Source organism: Megascapheus bottae, unplaced genomic scaffold (genome assembly GCF_031878675.1).
Source record: "Megascapheus bottae isolate mThoBot1 unplaced genomic scaffold, mThoBot2.hap1 H_1, whole genome shotgun sequence".
Lineage (NCBI taxonomy): Eukaryota > Metazoa > Chordata > Mammalia > Rodentia > Geomyidae > Megascapheus > Megascapheus bottae.
In genome coordinates this window covers 296,830-316,480 of record NW_028327858.1, presented here as the reverse complement: position 1 = coordinate 316,480, position 19,651 = coordinate 296,830, and the positions used below count along the sequence as shown (strand labels likewise).

The 19,651-nt window shown below is 35.3% G+C and overlaps 1 protein-coding gene across 10 annotated transcripts in view; it reads right to left on the bottom strand.

Moving 5' to 3' along the window:
- LOC150038959 (synaptotagmin-14) overlaps positions 1–19,651 on the bottom strand; it is a 133,435-nt gene that overhangs the window by 79,776 nt on the left and 34,008 nt on the right. For 5 of the 10 annotated variants that reach the window (XM_090328084.1, XM_090328085.1, XM_090328086.1 and 2 more), the window contains 3 exons: positions 8,413–8,577; positions 4,406–5,380; positions 100–315 (listed from right to left, as the gene is read on the bottom strand). In XM_090328084.1, the coding sequence (XP_090184210.1) occupies positions 100–315; positions 4,406–5,380; positions 8,413–8,577 (1,356 nt within the window). Of the gene's footprint in view, positions 1–99; positions 316–4,405; positions 5,753–8,412; positions 8,578–19,651 lie in introns of those variants that run through there. The other 5 variants (XM_090328089.1, XM_090328091.1, XM_090328093.1 and 2 more) reach the window with 3 other exon arrangements.

The window sequence follows — 19,651 nt, the reverse complement described above, 5'->3', positions numbered from 1 at the left end:
TGGCTGCATATGCTCTCTTGTTTACTGCTCAAACAAAGTTACTTAAATGTTAGATTCAAATAATTTGATAATGTGTCACTGAAGAAGAAACTGTCTTACCTTCATCTATTGATGCTTCACTACTGTATCCATCGTACTCTGCAGATAAAGGACTGTATTTCTGCCTTGTTTCCCAGCCATAGTTCGTTTGTCTAGAATCAACCAGTGGTAGTCTAGAATTGTGTGTTCTGGATAAGGCCTCATGATATTTACCCAGTGCTTCATCTTCACTTTCAGAGGATGAACCATGCTCATCTTTATCCATATAGGAGTTGTCTATTTGGAATGACAGGGACAGGAAATGATCATTTTAGTATGTTAAGTATTATATATATGCATGTTTTATGTATATATACATACATATAATCACAAATAAGTTCAAACACATATGTATATATACATATATCACCACACAGGATGATGCCAATTAAAAACCAATAATCCTTAAGATGACTGAAATCCTTGAAAATTCCTTGAAGTACATTTAAAGTATAATACAACATACAGGTATATGTGTGTCTATGTATATGCATACACATATTTTTGGCTTTGGAGAAACGTAATTTTTAATAAGAAACCCAAGTTTCAATTTCTATATCCTGATTATCTAGTCTTAATCACAGAGACTTTCCCACCTTACTTCATATATAGGAAATTATAATTCTTGCCACTAAAGAACAGGTAACATACTAATGAAGTTGTTAGTTCTGACAATACAGATGGATGTGATTCAGATAAATCATGTGAAAAGATACGTTTTCAATTTTCACTTTGGCTTTTATTTCCAAAACTGGCAGTTCTCAGTGCTAACAATAAACCAAAAATGGGCAATCTTGAGTGTGATTTTAATTGGTACAAATTTTCTAGACAGCAAATTGGCAAAATATATCTAACTTTTAAATCTGTATTTGATCCATTTCTAGGAAGTTGTCAAGTTCATTTCTAAGAATTCAGTCTAAGAAAATGCATGAAAGGTAGTCAAAGATATACATTTGAGATATATATTAAAGCAAAAGGAAACCAAAGTAATAAATAATTGGTTAGGTAAATTATGATATACCTACACATTGATATGAATTCTGGATTACTCACAAAGAAAGAACAATTACAATAAAATATTGAGAGAAAAGAGGTTATAAAATAGAATTAGATGTGCATTATAATTAGATGTACATAATAAATACATATACCTCATGTACTGCTACATGAAATATATGCACACAGATATGCAGTATATTATGCAACAATATATACCAAACTGCTACTTTTTCATTACCTGGGAAAGGGAATGAGTGGAGATGTTTTATTTAAACGTACCTAAAATTTCAAATAATTTATTTTGGCAGTTTGAACTCAGGACCTCACACTTGCTAGGTAAGTGTTCCACCACTTACGGCCCAAACTCAGCCTTTAGTTACTGTTTTGCTCTAGTCCTTCCTTGATAGGGTCTTACAAGGCCAGGACAAGTTTATGACATCAGTCCTCCACCTATACCTTCCACTTAGCTAAAACCAGAGGAATGCACTATACCTGGTTTATTTTTTGCCTGGACTGGCCTTGAACTTTTATTTTCTCAACCTCCTCAAACAAAATTTAAAAGGTATAAACTTTATATCATTTTATGAAGCACTAGCAATAGGGGCTGGGAGTTTGGCCTAGTGGTAGAGTGCTTGCCTAGCATGCATGAAGACCCGGGTTCAATTCCTCGGTACCACATACATAGAAAAAAAAAGCCGGAAATGGTGCTGAGGCTCAAGTGGTAGAGCTATAAACTTGAGGAAGTCCAAGGACAGTGCTCAGGCCCTGAGCTCAAGCCCAGGACTGGCAAAAAAAAAAAAAAAAAAAGCACTAGCAATAGTTGACTACATTGTACATCACACAATGACTGTTGTCTATTTAAATTAAGTGGAACCGAATTTAAAATTAATTTTCTGGGCTCTTAGCATACTTGAAGTCACACGAAGCCCATGGGGTTAGTGGTTATCATATGGAACAATACAATATGTAAAACTTTGCCATCAAGAGTTCTACTAGACAGCACTGAGATGATAGTGGTCTATGAACCAAGGCCTTCATGACTCCAGTCCAGAGCTGTGAATATTTTGTGTAATCCTACAGAGATGTCTTAGAGGAGCCAGAAGGCTGCAGGCTCCTCATTGAGGGTACCTGTTCTACATTCAAACTTCATCTCCTACACAATGTTTCCTGAAGAAACTTCAGAAATAAAAAAGAAACTCTTCTCCTCACTCTATACCTTATAACTCCTATATCAGAACCTAGAACACAAGATTCTAGTAATATTACGGTACAGATAGAAGAAGGGTTTATCTGTGCATCAAAACAGGAAAGGGAGGGAGAGAGGACGAACAAATGCAATCATGCTATTCAGTAGACACTATGTGGAAAATGCCCGATATAACTGGACAGGGATAGGAGAAAAAAACTGAAGGAAAGCGGAAGAAGGGGTGACATCGTCCAAAAAAAGAAATGTACTCATTACCTGACTTATGAAATGGTAACCCCTCTGTAAAACATTTTAACAATAAAATGACAATAAAATTATATTTTAAAAACACAGTCAAAACAATTTTTGAAACATAATATGATTTCTGTTTAGTACTAACTATATTCTGTAATGCCTAAGAGATATTTGTTTTCTTTAAGTTCCTACTTCTTTAATATATATTATCATTAAGTAGCTCTCAAGGAGTTATGCAACAACACAGCGGATGAATAGAGTACATCTTGATCAACATCAACCCTTTCAACATTCTCACCCATTCTCTCCAACCTACCCCTTTCTTCACAGGTACCCACTTCTTTAGATACTTCAGTTCACTTCTTAGTGAACACAAAGCAAAACAAAATTTTAAATTCTATACTATTTATTGTTCTTTGCTGAACACAATTTTTAAAAACCTATGTTGCGGCCGGGAGTTTGGCCTAGTGGTTAAAGTGTTTGCCTAGCATGCATGAAGACCCGGGTTCGATTCCTCGGTACCACATACATAGAAAAAAGCCGGAAGTGGTGCTGAGGCTCAAGTGGTAGAGCTCTAGCCTTGAGAAAGCCCAAGGACGGTGCTCAGGCCCTGAGCTCAAGCCCAGGACTGGCAAAAAAACAAACAAACAAACAAACAAAAAAAACCTATGTTGCTTAATTGTATTTCTTATTTCTTTACTTCAAATAATAAGGCTACCAGAACAAAACCTGGGGTACCAAACATACTGAATCTGACCTCCCATCCCCTCCATCCCCCCACCGCAAAAAAAAAAAAACACCTGGCCACAAGGATAGACTCTAAAAGAATACGTTTTCACAGACTAGCATTTATTTTTAGTGAGCCCATCCAACCTGGATCAGCTTCTGTAAACCCTTTTAAAAACATTCATATAATTGATAAATACTATCATCTATCATTTATCAGTCATGTAGAAGAACTAAAGAATGCTTTCCTCAATTTTCTCTGCTAACCAAGCTCTTCCTTATTTTATGAGAATTTATAGGAAAGTCACATACACATCTTATACATAAAAGCTGATATACTTTGGACCTTGTGATTAGATTAGCCATAACTAAAAATGACTAAGGACTATCAGAAGTAAGTACTAACGCATGAACTGCAATGTTTTGAAAATTGTCACAAATAGGAAATACAATTTTAAAAAGACAGCAAAACAAGAAAACCATGTTTACTCAAAATCTGAATTCTATATAAAGAACTTGTTAGTAATATAGTTTATGCACACTCAGAATGAACTTGAAAAGTTATATAAAGTTTCATTGTATAGTTAAATGAATGAAGATATTCTGAAACATGTATGGGAAAAGATGAACAATGCTAAATATATGGTTTCTCTCTTTTTTTTCTCTCTCTCTCTCCCTCTTTTTGGCAGTATTAGAATTTTAGCTCAGGGTATTTTGTCACTTGAGCCATATCTTCAGCTACAAATACAAAATTTTAAAATCTAAGTACAGCCCAACAAATAAACTTCAATTAAAATAGGCATACTGCTTTAGAAAACTATAGACTTTCATTATACATTAAAGATAATCAAGAAAAATTAGGATGACTCAGAAATTGACCAAATTATGTATCGATCAGATGCAATACCCAGAAGAGTATACACATACACACACACATACACACACACATACACACACACACACACACACACACGAACGATCTAGAAGTTCTGAGAAAAAGACTGAATGGTTCTAAAAAGGTCTTGTAGTCAGAGAATTCAAGAAAGTCTTAAGCTAGATATATAGACATGAACAGGAGAGCTGAGAGATTTGGATGTTTCCTTAATTTTTTTAAAAAATAGAGAAAATTCAATCATTCAAACTAACATTAGGAGACCTCACCTTTTTTTAGTGTTAGCTTACAAGGTTTTTCAGCTTGACTCTTTGTTGTTCCTTTTTTAGCAGCACTGACTGCATTTTTCTTTGTTTTTATGTCTTCTTTCAATTTGTAGTATTTTGTTGGATTTATTTGTTCTTTGATTTTTCCAGGAAATGTATCTCTAGAATTTGCTGATGGTGCTGGACATATGTCTTCTTTCACAGTTGATGTCTGTGTCACACGTTTGTCTCTTGGAGAGCACTCATTATTTCCTGAGCCCTCATTCCCTCTGAGTCCTTGACTTTCTGTGTACTCTTCAGCTTTCTTTAAGTTATCGCCATGATCTAAATCAGGAAGATGCTTATTTCTCTTGGAACACCTTATTTTCTCTTCATCCTTTCCCACAAACACATGTTGAGATTTGGTATATTCTTTTCTTCCATTATTATCTGTAGCAACAAACTTCTTTTGCTCACATAGTGTGCTTATGCCAATGGTGGTATTCTGATTTCCTTTCATTTCTTGGACTCTTAACTGCTTTGAATGGTTTTTATCATTACTAGAGGTCGCTAACCCAACTGTTTTACAATTGTCATTAAGTTCAAGTTCCTGACAAGTAGATCCAGTCCTCCCACTCTGCTTGATAACAGACACTCTACCTTTCAAAACCGAATCATAGTCAATTCCCTGATAACGTAGACTCTCTTGCCTCTCGGTATGGCTAAGTGATCTTCCCTCATGCATTCCTTGATCTTGCATTTCATTTATTGGCTTTGTTCTACGTTCGAAACTGGACTCTGTAGTATTTTTGGAGGCTTCTTGTAACATAGCATCTTTGGTGGCAGAAAGACCTGCAGCTTCTTGGACTGTGCAGCTTTCTTCTTCCAGGCGGAAGCCATGTATCATGCTTGTCACCTGCTCAGCAACAGAGTCAGTTAAAGCATAGCTGGCTTCCCCAACAGCCGCCGTCAAATCTTCCACAGCACCACTAATCGTGTCTACCAAGGAGGATACGGAAGGCAGATTCTGCTGAAAAGTTTTGAAAAATGCCATTTTCTAACTCTTTGTTCACAAAAGGTGTAATCACAAAATTTTCTCTTCTCAAAGTATCAGCTGCTTTGGAACTTGAACTTAGCATTTATTGAAATGTTGCTACTCATTAGCTGGGTATTAGTATTTCACACTGTGGCTTTTAATTTCATTTGGGAGAAGTAATTTGAAGTAAAAACTCTTCCAAAAATGACCCCCCAAAAAACAAAAATCAAACCACTTGGCTTAAACATAATGACACTTTTTCCCACTCCATAACTATAACAGCAGCAAGACAATGCTTTCCCCTCAAACACTATTGTTTCTTTTAAATTTTATACCTGAAAGAAGAAGTATAAAAATACTTTTATTATGTACTTGAATTTACTTCATTTACTTATTAATAGTGTCTACATAAGAGAATGACTCTTCTAGACAGACCACCAATTTAATTTCAAATAAAGAAATTAAGAGAAAAATAAGCAATCTGTCACTGACAGAAAAAGGAAAAACAAGTATGGGCATTTGTTGAGTAGCATGTGCAAGACATAACTGAAACATTTAAATATATATATGGATTTTACATAAACTCTATGAGCAAATGTTAATTCTACTTAATGAATGGAAAGTACCAGGACTCAGAAATGTAATAATGCCTTTGAGATCCTTTCACAGGTTCCTCAAGGTCAAACCAGCTTAATAATAACAACAAGGGAAGAGGTAACATTTTTACTCATTTGCTTTCAAGTGCAATCTGAGGTTTCAAGAACCTAGATTGATTGTTCAGGCAGATCTTAGAATCCAGCTGTTTGCTCTACATCAATCATGAAAAAGATATGCAAAGTAAGCAAAACACAGTCCCTCTTCTTTCCAAATTTTCCAGATGGGAAAATACAGATTTTTCAAATTTAAAAATGTTGCTTATATCAACATATTAAAATTGTATGGTTAGTTAAAAAAAAACTTAATAGGGTGCTAGTGGCTCACAACTGTAATCCTACCTACTTAGAAGGGTGAGATCTGAAGACAGACATTCAAAGCAAGAACTGGTAGGTAAGACTGTGAGTCTATTTTCTCCAGTTAGCTAAGAAAAAGCCAAGGATGGCTCAAGTGGTAGAGTGCTAACCTTTAGCAAAAAAGCTCAAGGACAGTATCCAGGCACTAAATTCAAGCCCCAAGACAAACACACCAACACCCCCCACACACACACACATACACATACAATAGGGTTAGGATATAGATCTGTGGTAGAACACTTGTCTGGCATGTGCAAGGCCCTGGTCTCCATTTGCAGAACCCCTCACCAAAACAGATAAATGGAATAAAAATAAACTGATAAAAATGTTAAAAGAATGTCTAATATAGTACTAGATCTTTTTCACAATTATTGGAAAGCAGCTAAGGGGTTATTAGATAAATAGCTCAAGAGCTATGTACATATGGTCACACAGGATGAGACTAAATGAAATGAACTCTAGGATATGGAAACAAGAGGTTAATCTTTGTGATTGTTGTTTTTTTTTGAATGTACTATAGGAGGTTATTTCTTTTCTCTTTTTGTCCCCTTATGGTCAATCACATATGGTTTCTGTACCTGGTGTAGTGTATGTATCTTTATTTGTTTATTTGAAATAGGGAAGGGAAGGGGGAAAACAAGATGATTGGGAGGGATGGGGGGAGTGAAAGGGAACAAAAACATGAGAAGGGGTATCAAGGTTTGAGAAGTAATGCACCCACTACCTGAAAAATGTAACTCTATACATTATCCCTACAATAAAATACAATTTTAAAAAAAGAAAAACTAGAATTCTGACTCAGAGGAGTATTGAGGGCTGCTAATACAGACATTTTTACCTGGTTCATTCACAAATGATTAAGAAAGTAGGACTGGAGTGGAATAGGAGAAATGTCAAACTTACCTAAGCCAAAACCACATAGAGTAGTAGTTTCCAATACAAAAGACCCAAAATGTAATTTAATAACCCATAGATTTTTAAGTAATAGGTCTATCACCCACCCTTTCAGTTATGAGGAAAGAATTTCTCCAAAACATACATATATAGAGACAATAAAATGCAAGGTTTCTATGCTGTTACAACTCAACACTCTTCTAAGGTACCACCTCTATAAATCCCAACTTGTTCCTGGTATCATTTATATAAACCAGTCCTTGAAAACAACAAATAAAAAACTCCTCTAATAATTTTAAAACAAACAAACAAAAAACAACCAGAAGCCAGTGGCTTATGCCTGTAATCCTAGCTATTCAGGAGGCTGAGATCTGAAGATCATGGTTCAAAGCCAATCTGGGCACTAAAGTCCAGGAGACTCTTCCCTCCAGTTAACCACCATAAAACTGGAAGTGGTGCTAGCCACCCAAGCCCAGAGTTCAACCCCCACAACTGAAACTAACTAAATAAAAACAATGAATTCCCAAGGGAGAAAAAGAATAGTCTCATAGCCTTCTTTCCTAGTATTACTAGGTACTAAGTAATATAATGTATATGGTGCCTTGATAGGGAGAGAAGCCCTTAAGCCTTACTTTTTAGATGCAGAATTTATCTGTACACTAAATTGCAAGAGGAAAAAATATCTCCAAGCAATAAAAATTACCCACCAGCTGGGTAAAGACACTGCCTTTCAGGAACATAAGCAGAGAGTTTTTCAGAGAGCTGTTGGGCAATGCCTTTAACCTGTATAAAGCACCAAGATACTTCCTTCTTTCTAAAGCATATCTGTTCATAATATAGGCTCAAATGTGTACAATAACGATGAAAAAATAAAAATATTAATTTGGGATAGTAGACTAATTATATGCAAAATCTTTGTACTTTGTGGGACACAGAAAGATATCTGAATTTACTTAATAGTGCTTTCATTCTTACAAAACAGAGACTCAAATATAAGCTTACTATGTTGCAGATATAAGCTTATATGTCACACAATATGTTATTGCATGTATTAAAGCACACTACAGATAAAAAAGGAGTATAATACTTACACATTTTATCTTGTGAATTCTTCCTTGCATTGTATCCTGAACCAAGATCTGGAAACCCTCCAACATTTTCAAAACAGAACTTCTTATTAATATAGAGAAAAAGGAGCAGCATCAAGATAATAAACACCCCAACAGCTGACAAAAATCCAACTGCTTCTGGAGATACTAGAGAAAAAAAAGTCACAGCTGTAAGAATTTTTACTTTAAGCTACAAATAAGAAGGAAACTCCCCTACATATGATAGATTACTACCTTTTTTTAATTATTCTTAAATGTCTTATTTTAAAAATAGTTTATTAAAAAACAAATGGAGTTTATTGAGTTGGTCAATATATTCAACAGCATTCAAATTTACAAAGTTTCATTATAAATAGACAGTTAACAAGTATTTCATATACTGAAAAGTATTAAAATGGTAACACATTTTAGAAAAATTATTTTTCATGCATAAGATTATCAAATTCATTAAATCATGTTCTGTTATTATTGATCTCACAGCTTCACTGACCTTTACCTATTAAATCCTGACCTTGACCTATTAAATTCTGGACTCCATTTTCTTTTTCAAAATATACTCTAGTCAAATTGATTCTACTCCACTGCCTAATAATCAATAATATTCAATACCACAATTCTATTTTTGTACATTCTCTTTCCCTTGCTTAGAATGGTCAACTTTGCTAACATATCCCACTCATTCATTCAACTAACAAATGTTTTGGGGTCATCAACCACTCAACAGGCCTTGTTATGTATATATACAGCTCTTGGTTTGTTTCTTTTTCTTCCCTTGAAATATTTAGCGAAGGAAGTTAGAACACAGTGCAATTAAGGTTTGAAAACGGAAGAAGAGGGACCATGAGAACTACTGAAACACCTCATCTAATACTGAAAGTGCATGGAAACTTTTCTTAAAGTTATAGTGCTCTGGTTATGTTTTAAGAATTAATAACAACGAGACAAGTTAAGATTGTTTGAGGCAGAAGGGATGACATGTGCGAAGTCCCACAGACAAGATGTCACTGAAACTTTGTTCTAATGAACTACCAAGATTTAGTCTCAAGAGACTATGCGAAACTACTAAAGAAGTACAAAACGAGAAAAGATGGCATCTTCTTCAGCTTTGGAAGTCTCCAACAATCTCTCTTTCCTTTTAGTTTTCCCATTATTTGTTACTACATCAGTCATTTGGAACTCAACAGGAACTACTTTTTTGTACCTCTAGTACGTTACAAATATTGGTGAAAAATGAATCCTAAGCCTCAAAATACCCTACAATTAAAAGCTACTCTTATTTTCTTATATTATTCAAGTAACACCTACCAAGTATCTCCTCCCAAAGTCATGGTAATTACTACCTAACGCATTTGTTCAAAATGAGGTCACCAACAGATGCTTTAATCTAGATTTTCTTATTTAGGAAAGATAGGCATACCAGCAGGAGGAGCAAGTATGGTATTACAGACTATTTAAAGCTGGACAATAGTGTTGCAGAAGAAGATAAATGCAATGTAAGTGAGACAAGGAAGGGGCAGAAATCGTAGACTACTAGCTGGACGCCAGACAGGTCTTAAGGGACAGAACCCCTTATTAGAATTACGAAGCTATACCCATCTATCAGCCCAACATATCTTGTTCTTTTTTTTTTTTCTTTTGCCAGTCCTGGGCTTGAGCTCAGGGCCTGAGCATTGTCCTTAGACTTTCTCAAGGCTAGAGCTCTACCACTTGAGCCACAGCATCACTTCTGGGTTTTTTTTCCTATGTATGTGGTACCAAGGAATCAAACCTGAGTCTTTGTGCATGCTAGGCAAGCATTCTACCCTTAGGCCAGACTCTCAGCCCAGCATGTCTTGTTCTTGACCAGCATTTAGCCCAAAAAGAAAAAAATTATTTTAATAAAACAAAATAAGACACCTTGTACAAGAAAAGTGGCATGCAGTAAGACCAAACACTGAAGTAAAAGAAAACTAAAAGATTATCACCAGCATTTCCAGTGGCTTCCAGAGTAAAAAGTCTACCATGAAGAGGCAAAAGAGAGTGGTACTCAAAAGTATACTGAAAATATCAAATATATATATATATAGGAATTGTCCTCATAGCCAAACCCAAAACATATTTATAAATGTAATTCCTTAAATGGTTACCAGGCTTAGTTATTATATAGTCTGAAATTCTGATGTCTCTAAAACTAAATGAGAGAGAAACCTAGTTCAAGTGAAGAAGGCTAGCAATAAGCATACACAACACACACCATGTACCATTCAACTTCAAGCTTACATATGTAAACTCAGTTAATTTTCACAGAGATCCTATCATCCTCCTCATTAAAAACTGGGAAACAGAGATACAAAATCATGTGTCCAGCTAGTAAGCAGAATAGTCAGAATTCAAACCCTGTCCAGCTATTGTTATCTGTTTGCTTTCTCTTCTCTTGACTTTTCTTATCCTTTGCCTCAATACTTATGGAAGTAATTTTTTCTTCCTACTTGTTTTAAAAAATTAATATACTGAAAAGATCAGTATAAACAAGTGTAATGTACAAAAGCACTATAATTAAAAATTACTGAAACACAAAGAAGAATCATCACCAGAAAAAGCCACAAAATGGATCAGAAAAGATACATAATTGAGTTCAGTACAACAGCCTAATAGAAATGCTACAAACAATGAAAGGACAGATAAAAGCACATGACCAAAGAAATAATGACATGGCATTTCATAAGCACAAGGGAGTGACAATCCTACTACCTAGTGACCTCCGTATCCTCAATGCATGCACTCTTTTATTCATTTTTCACTCACAATGTCTGTATGTCAGCTCTTGGTGCTATGCTAGGTGCACTGAGGATGCTGAGTGAATATATATCCATGAAAGATCAGGAATGTATCTTGAGGACTAGTGGTAGAGTGTTCACCTTGCATGCTCGAAAGCCCTAGGTTCCATTCTTAGGTATCACATACAGAGAAAAAAGCCGGAAGTGGTGCTGTGGCTCAAGTGGCAGAGAGCTAGCCTTAAGCAAAAAAGTGTCCAAGGTCAAGACTCAGGCCCTGAGTTCAAGCCCCAAGACTAGCAAAACAAACAAACAAACAAACAACAACAAAGAATATCTTGAAAATTGTGTCTAAAGATAAAAACAAGCTCTAAGTTGTCAAAGAGCCCTTGAATATAATTCTTAGGACCTTATATTTAGGGAATAACACGGTGTAGGCTTGTCTGGAAAAACTATATTGGTTAAAGCCATTAGAAAAGTTGAATAGGGTAGGAATACACTATAGACATGATAAGAGTTAGTAAACCAGAAGCAGCAGTGATGGGGTAAATTCTAATCTTAGAATTCCATTAGTCAACATGAAAAGTATAAGAAGAGAAACACTTGTTTTAGAGATGCCTAGAAGAAGAGAGGAAGATAGCTCGTTTGGGGGAAAGTGTTTACTTTTTTGGTATGATACATGAGGAATGTCAACGGAACGTTTCATAAGGGAAACTATGAATTTGCTGCCTGGTAAACACAATGTTAGTTACATACATTTGAATATCATTCCCTTTTGCTCCTCTTATGCCACATGAAAAGCTTTACTCACAAAATAAATCAAACTGACAAATGAAGGTGCTATCCTTTAATGGTAAATGTAATTCACTTCAAATTTTAAGATAAATATATATTGTGACATTTGACTATTTTTTAAAGAAAATTTCCCCACCAGAACAAAGAAAAATGGGCCCAAAGAGTTGTACAACTCCCTATTTACCTATACAATTGCCATCAGCAATATAATCTTATCAGGTGTATTCCTAAGAATATGGTTCATTTATATATATATCCTTCTCAAGCTTTGTAGGTCACCATGGCAAATAATAAAATCTATTTTAAAATGTAAAATACCTCTTTAAAAAGATGTTCAAAATATCTAAAGGAACATAGCTAATATCATTGTTAGACATTTGAAAAATTGAACTTGGCAAATGTAGTCAATAGCCCAAAGTTTACAAATGTATTCTTTTCCCACAACCCCAAATTGTGAATTGTTAAAATGCTACACAAAACAGCCAAGACAGAGAATTAACAGTGTTAACAATTGCCCAACACACATATTATATATACATTTATTTGTTTATTTGAAATAGCAAAGGGAAGGTGGTAAAACAAGATGATTGGGAGGGGGTGGAGAGAGGGAAATGGGGACAAAAACATGAGAAGGGGTATCAATGTTTGAGAAGTAATGCACCTACGACCTGGTGAATATAACTGTAACCTCTCTATACATTACAATAAAAAATAAATTTAAAAAAACAATTGCCAAACACAGAGTACTTATTATTTGCCAGGAGCTATTTAAGTACTTTATTTGCATTTTGTCACATTTAGTCTTACCGAAAACGCAACCTGATTTAATATAGATATTATGAGTCAGAATGAGCCAGTGAAAATTTTAAGATTTAATATTAGTAATAGAATCAGTATTTGAACTTTGTACACTGATTCCTGACTCCAAACTGCTGTCAATCTCTGCTTCACAATTGCCAGGCACTATTATATTCTCTTGTATTTTAAAATTCAACGTACAAAATAAGTTTAAGTGTGTTAAAATCTTCACAACAGTACTGAGGCCTAGAAAGTAACTGATATGTTCAAGATTTTAAATCTATGTAAACAGTAGAACCTGGATTTGAACACAGACCTTCAGATACCAGAGTCAACTGGCTTAAGTACCAAGTAATACTGCCTCCAAAAGATAGCCTATACAAAAAACAAACAAGAAAAAAAAGAAAGCTAGGTGGCCAAAGTAATATAGCTTATGACATGTATTATGAATACACACTTTATTATTTAGATTTCATATAGGTTAAAATAGCAATTGCTTTAAGCATTCTGAAAACAAATACATAAACTATAGAATTGAAGTCCTATTTGTTTTCTACTCAAGATATTTCTCAAAGTATTTTAAAGTTAATTTTAGAACTACCCTTAGAAACCAACATCAATAATAATACATTTCATGCTACATGTCAATTTTAGAGCTCAATAACGTAAACAGACAGTAGCCCACTATTGTGGCACACGTCTGCATACCATCAGATTGAGGTAGGAGGATGATGAGTTCAAGGTCATCCTGGACTTCATAGTAAGACCAGTCTCAAATAAATAAATAAATTTTAGAATTTTCAATCTAAAAATATTCTGTAGAACAGTAAGTTTATTCTACTCACATGATATTCCACATGAATTCCTAAAAAACCATGCCTCAAAGGAAAAAAGGATATAAAAAGATGAGAAATAAACAGAAATTTTACTTTAAGAGTACCGTATATATACTGAGCCAGTTTGGCAATATCTTTGCACTTAGAAATGAAAATATGTATTTACAGAAAACTTTAGGTTACTGCTTTTGTTAAAAATCCAAGCTTCAGTAATAGTAAAATTCATTATAATGTCTACAGATAAGTTGATTATTAAAAAAAAAGATTTAATTGTACACCAGTAAAAGTCAAAGCAAGAGCAAATCCATTCTGACTTTCAACATGTAAAAGAATACACTGAAATTTTACTTTTACAAAGAAAATGTTTTGGTAGTCCCTAAGAAGATACTAGAATATTCATATAAATAAATAAATTTAAAGGAAATATTTATCCATTAAACAAATATATCTTAAATTTTGATTTACTGGTAGCACAACCATAATCTAATTTATTTACAGCAAAATACATCACAATTTTTTTAAAATTGCTTAAGACTATTCATTACACATTGTATATCTATTGAAAAATTAAAAAGTGCCTACAAATTATAATTCCTTAAGAGAAAAAAATAAAATGAACAACTTACAATCTGCATTACAAGGGGATGTATCGTTGATTTGCTCTGATCAGCATGAAACTCTAGCCCTCTCACTCTATGTCATGGGTACTTTAATAATTCATTTAATAGATGCAATTCTATCTCTTGACCAAAACATGAACTGGTAAAGTCAACTTTCATTTCCAAAGAAATACTAGTTTTCTGTTTTACTAGTTCTAAATACATTTTCTCATTGTAATTGGAAAAACTCTACAGTTTGTTTTGCTCTAACACAAAATAGAGAATTATCAGTGATTCTGACACAATTTAGGAATAAGAACGATTGATTTGTTTAAATTGCCTTTTATAACAAATACTTGCCCAAATCATATCTCCCTTGAAATTTTTACATTAGGATAAAAGTGATGCAAAACTGTAAAGATGATATTATAAATTTAAGAAAAATATAATAATATAGATTAACTTTGAGTTTATTTGTAAAGACACTGAAAAGAGCATTTACTGATGAATGATATGATTCACTGCAGAATAATTAGGGAGTACAAAGGAAAGGAGCAGATAGCATTCATGTGCAAAGCTAAGATTTTAGAATAAACAATGTGTCAGTGAAAGACAGCTGTCTGGCCAGCCTGATGAACAGACACTACCCACTTGTTTTACATGCCAACCATCAACAAACTGGGCTATCTTTCCAACAAGTATAATGATATAAGTTGAAATTCCATTCAAATATCACAAATAAAATCCCAACTCAAACCTGAAAATATTAGGGAAATACAGAAAATACGTTTATTAAATATGGAAAACCAATATTCAATCCTCTGATTTAATAATGTATAATGTATTCATTGTTTTTTAAGAAGGAATTTTATGGTTATTATTAAGGTATTGTATGGAGCAGCTACCATTTAATAAGTCTGGTAGTAAGTACGTTTCCTTTTTTAGACATCACCCCTTCCTTTGTTTTCCCTCTTTTCCCCGACCCATAAATTACATAGGTCATTTTCCACACAGTATATACTGCATAGTATAACTGTATTTGTTCATCCTTCCTCCCTCTCTTTCTGTAACCCCCACCTTTACCCTACTGCCAGAAGAGGAATAAAAGCAAAAACAACCATCAACACCACCACTACCACCACCAAGAGAAAACCATGTTTCCATTTCCTGGAGATTGTTTCAATAAACAGTATTCAGAGGAGTTACACTTTTGTGTTCCTCTCCTAAGGATATCTTCCTTTAGTGAGTGTGTGTGGGTGGGTGTGTGTGTGGGCGCGCGCGGGTGCATGGGGGGGGAGGTAGAGAGAGAGAGAGACAGAGAACAGAGACAGACAGACAGGCAGGCAGGCAGACAGAGTCAGAGAGACAGAGAGAATGCCATGTCTAGTTCTACTTCAGATCTAGTGTCCACATATGAGAGAAAACATGCAACATTTGTCTCTCTGAGCTTGGCTTACTTCACTCAGCATAATTTATTCTAGATCCACCCATTTCCCTGCAAAGGACATCATTTTATTCTAATAGATGAGTAAAAGTCCATCGTGTGTGTGTGTGTGTGTGTGTGTCACATTTTATTGACCCACTCCTCTGTTGTAGGGCATCTGAGCTGTTTCTATAACTTGGCTATTGTGAACAGTGCAGCAGTGACTGTGGATGTGCAAGTATCTTTACCATACCCTGACATGTAATTTTCTGGGTAGATATCCAAGAGTAGTATGTCACAGGAAAGTTCTAAGTTTAGTTTTCTCAGGATACTCCCAATAGCCTTCCAGAGTGGTTGTGTAGTTCACATTCCCACCAACAGGGCTCCCTCCCTTTCCCCTACATTCCTGCCAGTATCTGATATTTGAATTCTTGATGTTGGCTTATCTATCCAAGGGACCACCTCACTTCTGATGCCTTACAAAGTCAAAATTGTGGCATTGAGTTCTAGGTGTAAATTTGACTCTGATCCCTAGAGTAGCCATGCTCTGTGGCTAGGATCCTACATAGGCATTTTGTAGTCCCATAAGCAAATAAATCATATTACTAGATGATCATACATTCAGGTGACCAGTTCTAAACTGGAAAACATTTGCCCAGTTAGGGGACACAAATACTCTGAGAGAAATACCAATCACTGAGCCGTCTGCTCCTCCCTCCAATGGCCTTGTTAGAAGGTGCTTCTATTTTCTTCTTTTTTTTGTACCCTGTTCTGACTTCCTAAGCTAAACAAAGATTTGCTGGCTTGTGTGCCTCCTTCATGTATTACTTTAAAATTTATTTCATTGTAGCAGGGTGCGGTGGCTCACGCCTGTAATCCTAGATACTCAGGAGGCTGAGATCTGAGGATCAAGGTTCAAAGCCAAGCCCAGGCACAAAAGGACTTGAGACTATTACCTCCAATTAACCGCTAGAAAATGGGAAGTGGGGCTTGGCTCAAGGGTAGGGTGGTAGCCTTGAGCTGAAGAGTTCAGGGACAGTTCCCAGGCCAAGTTCAAGCCCATGACTCACAAATTAATTAATTAATTAATTATTACTCCAAGGGCCTGGGAGATAGGGGCCTGGGAGATAGGTATCCTAGGGGCTTTACAAAATCCAGCAAAATGTTCTCCCTTTTAATTGGAGAAATCCCCTCTTTTCCAAATACCTTCCTGGTGATGGACAGCTCATGGCACATAGATTCATGGTGTCTGAACATACACCCCTGCCAGCAAAGGCTCGCTTACCTTGTCATCATATCATAGTTTCCTTATCCAGTAAGTAAACGGCTCAGAGCCTATCAGTTAGCAATGACAAGGACTCAACATCGCATTGTTCCCCTACCTAAATACAACAACTTGGATACAAGGACAATTCCCAATGCATACTGAATAAAACCGTGAAGTCACAGTTGCAAAGTAATATCCTCGTGCTTTTTTTCCAGTTATTCCAGTGTTATTTAATACTGAAGTTTCTTTGTAGATTTGTTTGGATGACCTATTTTTTGGTGGGAGTGGGGTATTGAAGTCTCCCACTACTATTATGTTGAATCTCCCACAGCTTGTTAGACGAGAGTGTTTAGTGGACTTCTTTGGAAAAATGGTATCATTCTACTCTACTTGCACAGGAATTACATAGGCTCTTGCCTTAAAACACTATTGTCTCAGAATTTTCAAAAAGAACTAAAACAGTTTTTCACATCCGTTTATCTAGGTCATGGTGACGTATGACGACTCATTCCAGCTGGCAGGAGCTCACCTGGACGATGTACTCCCAGTCCTGCTGGTCAGCACATGCTGGCCACAGGCTCCTGAAAAGCCACTTCAGAATGTCACTCGGAACTGATTGGCAGCTCAAAACCTTCCAGAGTTCCTCATTTTCTTCATGCTATGGCTATAGGCCGTGTCCCCAGCTGCCCTGACGCTCCTCAAAGATCAGCCAGGTCCTTCTTCCCCAGCTGCTCCCCTGCGTGAGTGGCATCCTTCCTGGTGTTCTTGTTCACAACTTGCTCTTTCACCTCCTTCAAGGATCTGCTTACCCATGTCACCTACATGGGAAAATCCTTGTTCTCCTTTTTACAAATGCAACTCAGCACTACACACTCCTCTTGTAAAACACCAAATTATTTATTGATGACAGTTTTTATGATGTGTCTTCCTCTACTCCAAGGTAAGCATCAAATCCAAGGAGGTCTTCTACTGTTCTGTGAAAGAAATGCTTAATGATATACACACATGTATATGTATACATAATATATTGATATATATTATATATATGTTGATATGTAACCACAATGGTAATATATAATTATGAATACAAACATAAATATATAAGTTGAACATTAAATATTGAGAAATATACAGCAAGAAAAAAATTAAACCAATTTCTACTATGTAAACATTATGCAAAGTTAGGAAATCAACTGCATAATTCATTACACTAATAAGCTGAAGGAGAAAAGACATTCATTCAACTAAGGCCAAAAGTTAATTTCACCAATTATCAATAATTTTTCTTGCTGAGTATGATGGCATAAGCCTTTAATCCCAGAATTTAAGAGGATAAGGCAAGAAGCTCACAAGTTCAAAGCTATCCTTACACCAGATAGCAAAAACCCTTGTTGCACACAAGCTGTATCAAAAGTACATAAAACAACAGTTCTTAGTAAATGTACAACAGGGGGTATATTCTCTTTGTCCATCAACATGACTGACCTAGTCGTTCACAGTAGCATGTGCCTTTGGTTCCAGCTATTTGGGAGACGGAAGCAAGAAAATTACCAGAGCCAACAAATTTGAGACTAACTTTGGCAATATATCAATAGCCTATCTCAAAAAGAAAAAAAGATAATGACTAAAAACATCTAGCAGGCAACACTAATGAGAATATATTACAATCCAAAAGTATTCACCCATTGTTTCATAATGTTATATTAAAAGGGGCTTGTCATTCCAATACATTCATGTCCAGGCTGGCTTTGAATGGTGATCCTCAGATCTTAGCCTCCTGAGTAGCTAGGGTTATAGGCATAAGCCACTGGCTCCTGGTTTTCCTTTTTTTTTCTTTTCTTTATACATATAAAGAATACAAATTTAGATACATATTTAGAGGATCTTTTACAAGAGTCTTCTGTTCCCAATCTTACTCAATACAGTGCTTGGCTTCTTAGTCAGAACAGAAGGTAAAAATCAAGAAATAAAAGGAATACAATAGAAAAGGAAGAACTCAAACGGTCTACATGCAGATGATGTGATCCTATATATGAAAGACCCTAATATGATGTAAAAATCAATGTTAATAAATTCTTTTAAAAAAGACTATAAAGAAGCTGGTAGAAGTCCCTTAGATCTGATATGCAGCTTCAGCAAACTAGGAGGGTACAGTATCAACATATAAAAATAGTAGCTTTTCTGTACACCAACAAAGAGACTGAGAAAGAAATCAGAAAAATAATCCAGTTCACAAAAGCCTCTAAAAACATAAAATACCTAGGAATAAACTTAATGTGAAAGCAAAAGATTTCTACAAAGAAAACTAAATCAATGAAGAAAGAAACTAAAGGTATCAGATGATGGAAAGACTTCCCATGTTCCTGAATCTGTAGAATCAATGTGAAAATGGCTCTACTATCAAGAGCCATCAATGTTTCAATGCAATTCCAATTGAAATTCAAATGACATTCTTTACAGAAATTTAAAAAACAAAATCAATCTTAAACTCTAAGTTCATATAGAATTACAAAAAAAACTCTTAATTTCTAAGTGAAAAGAGCAACTGGGAAGTAACACAATAGCTGACAAGGAACTATACTGCAGAGTCATAGTAGTAAGTACAGCATGCTACTGGTTTTCATACCTGCTTGAAAAGACAGGTAGATCAACAGAACAATAAAGAAGACCCAGGAATAGACCCAGCAGTGACGTCATTTTTTAAATGAAGGAGAATAAAATATACACTGGAGACAAGACAGCCTCTTCAA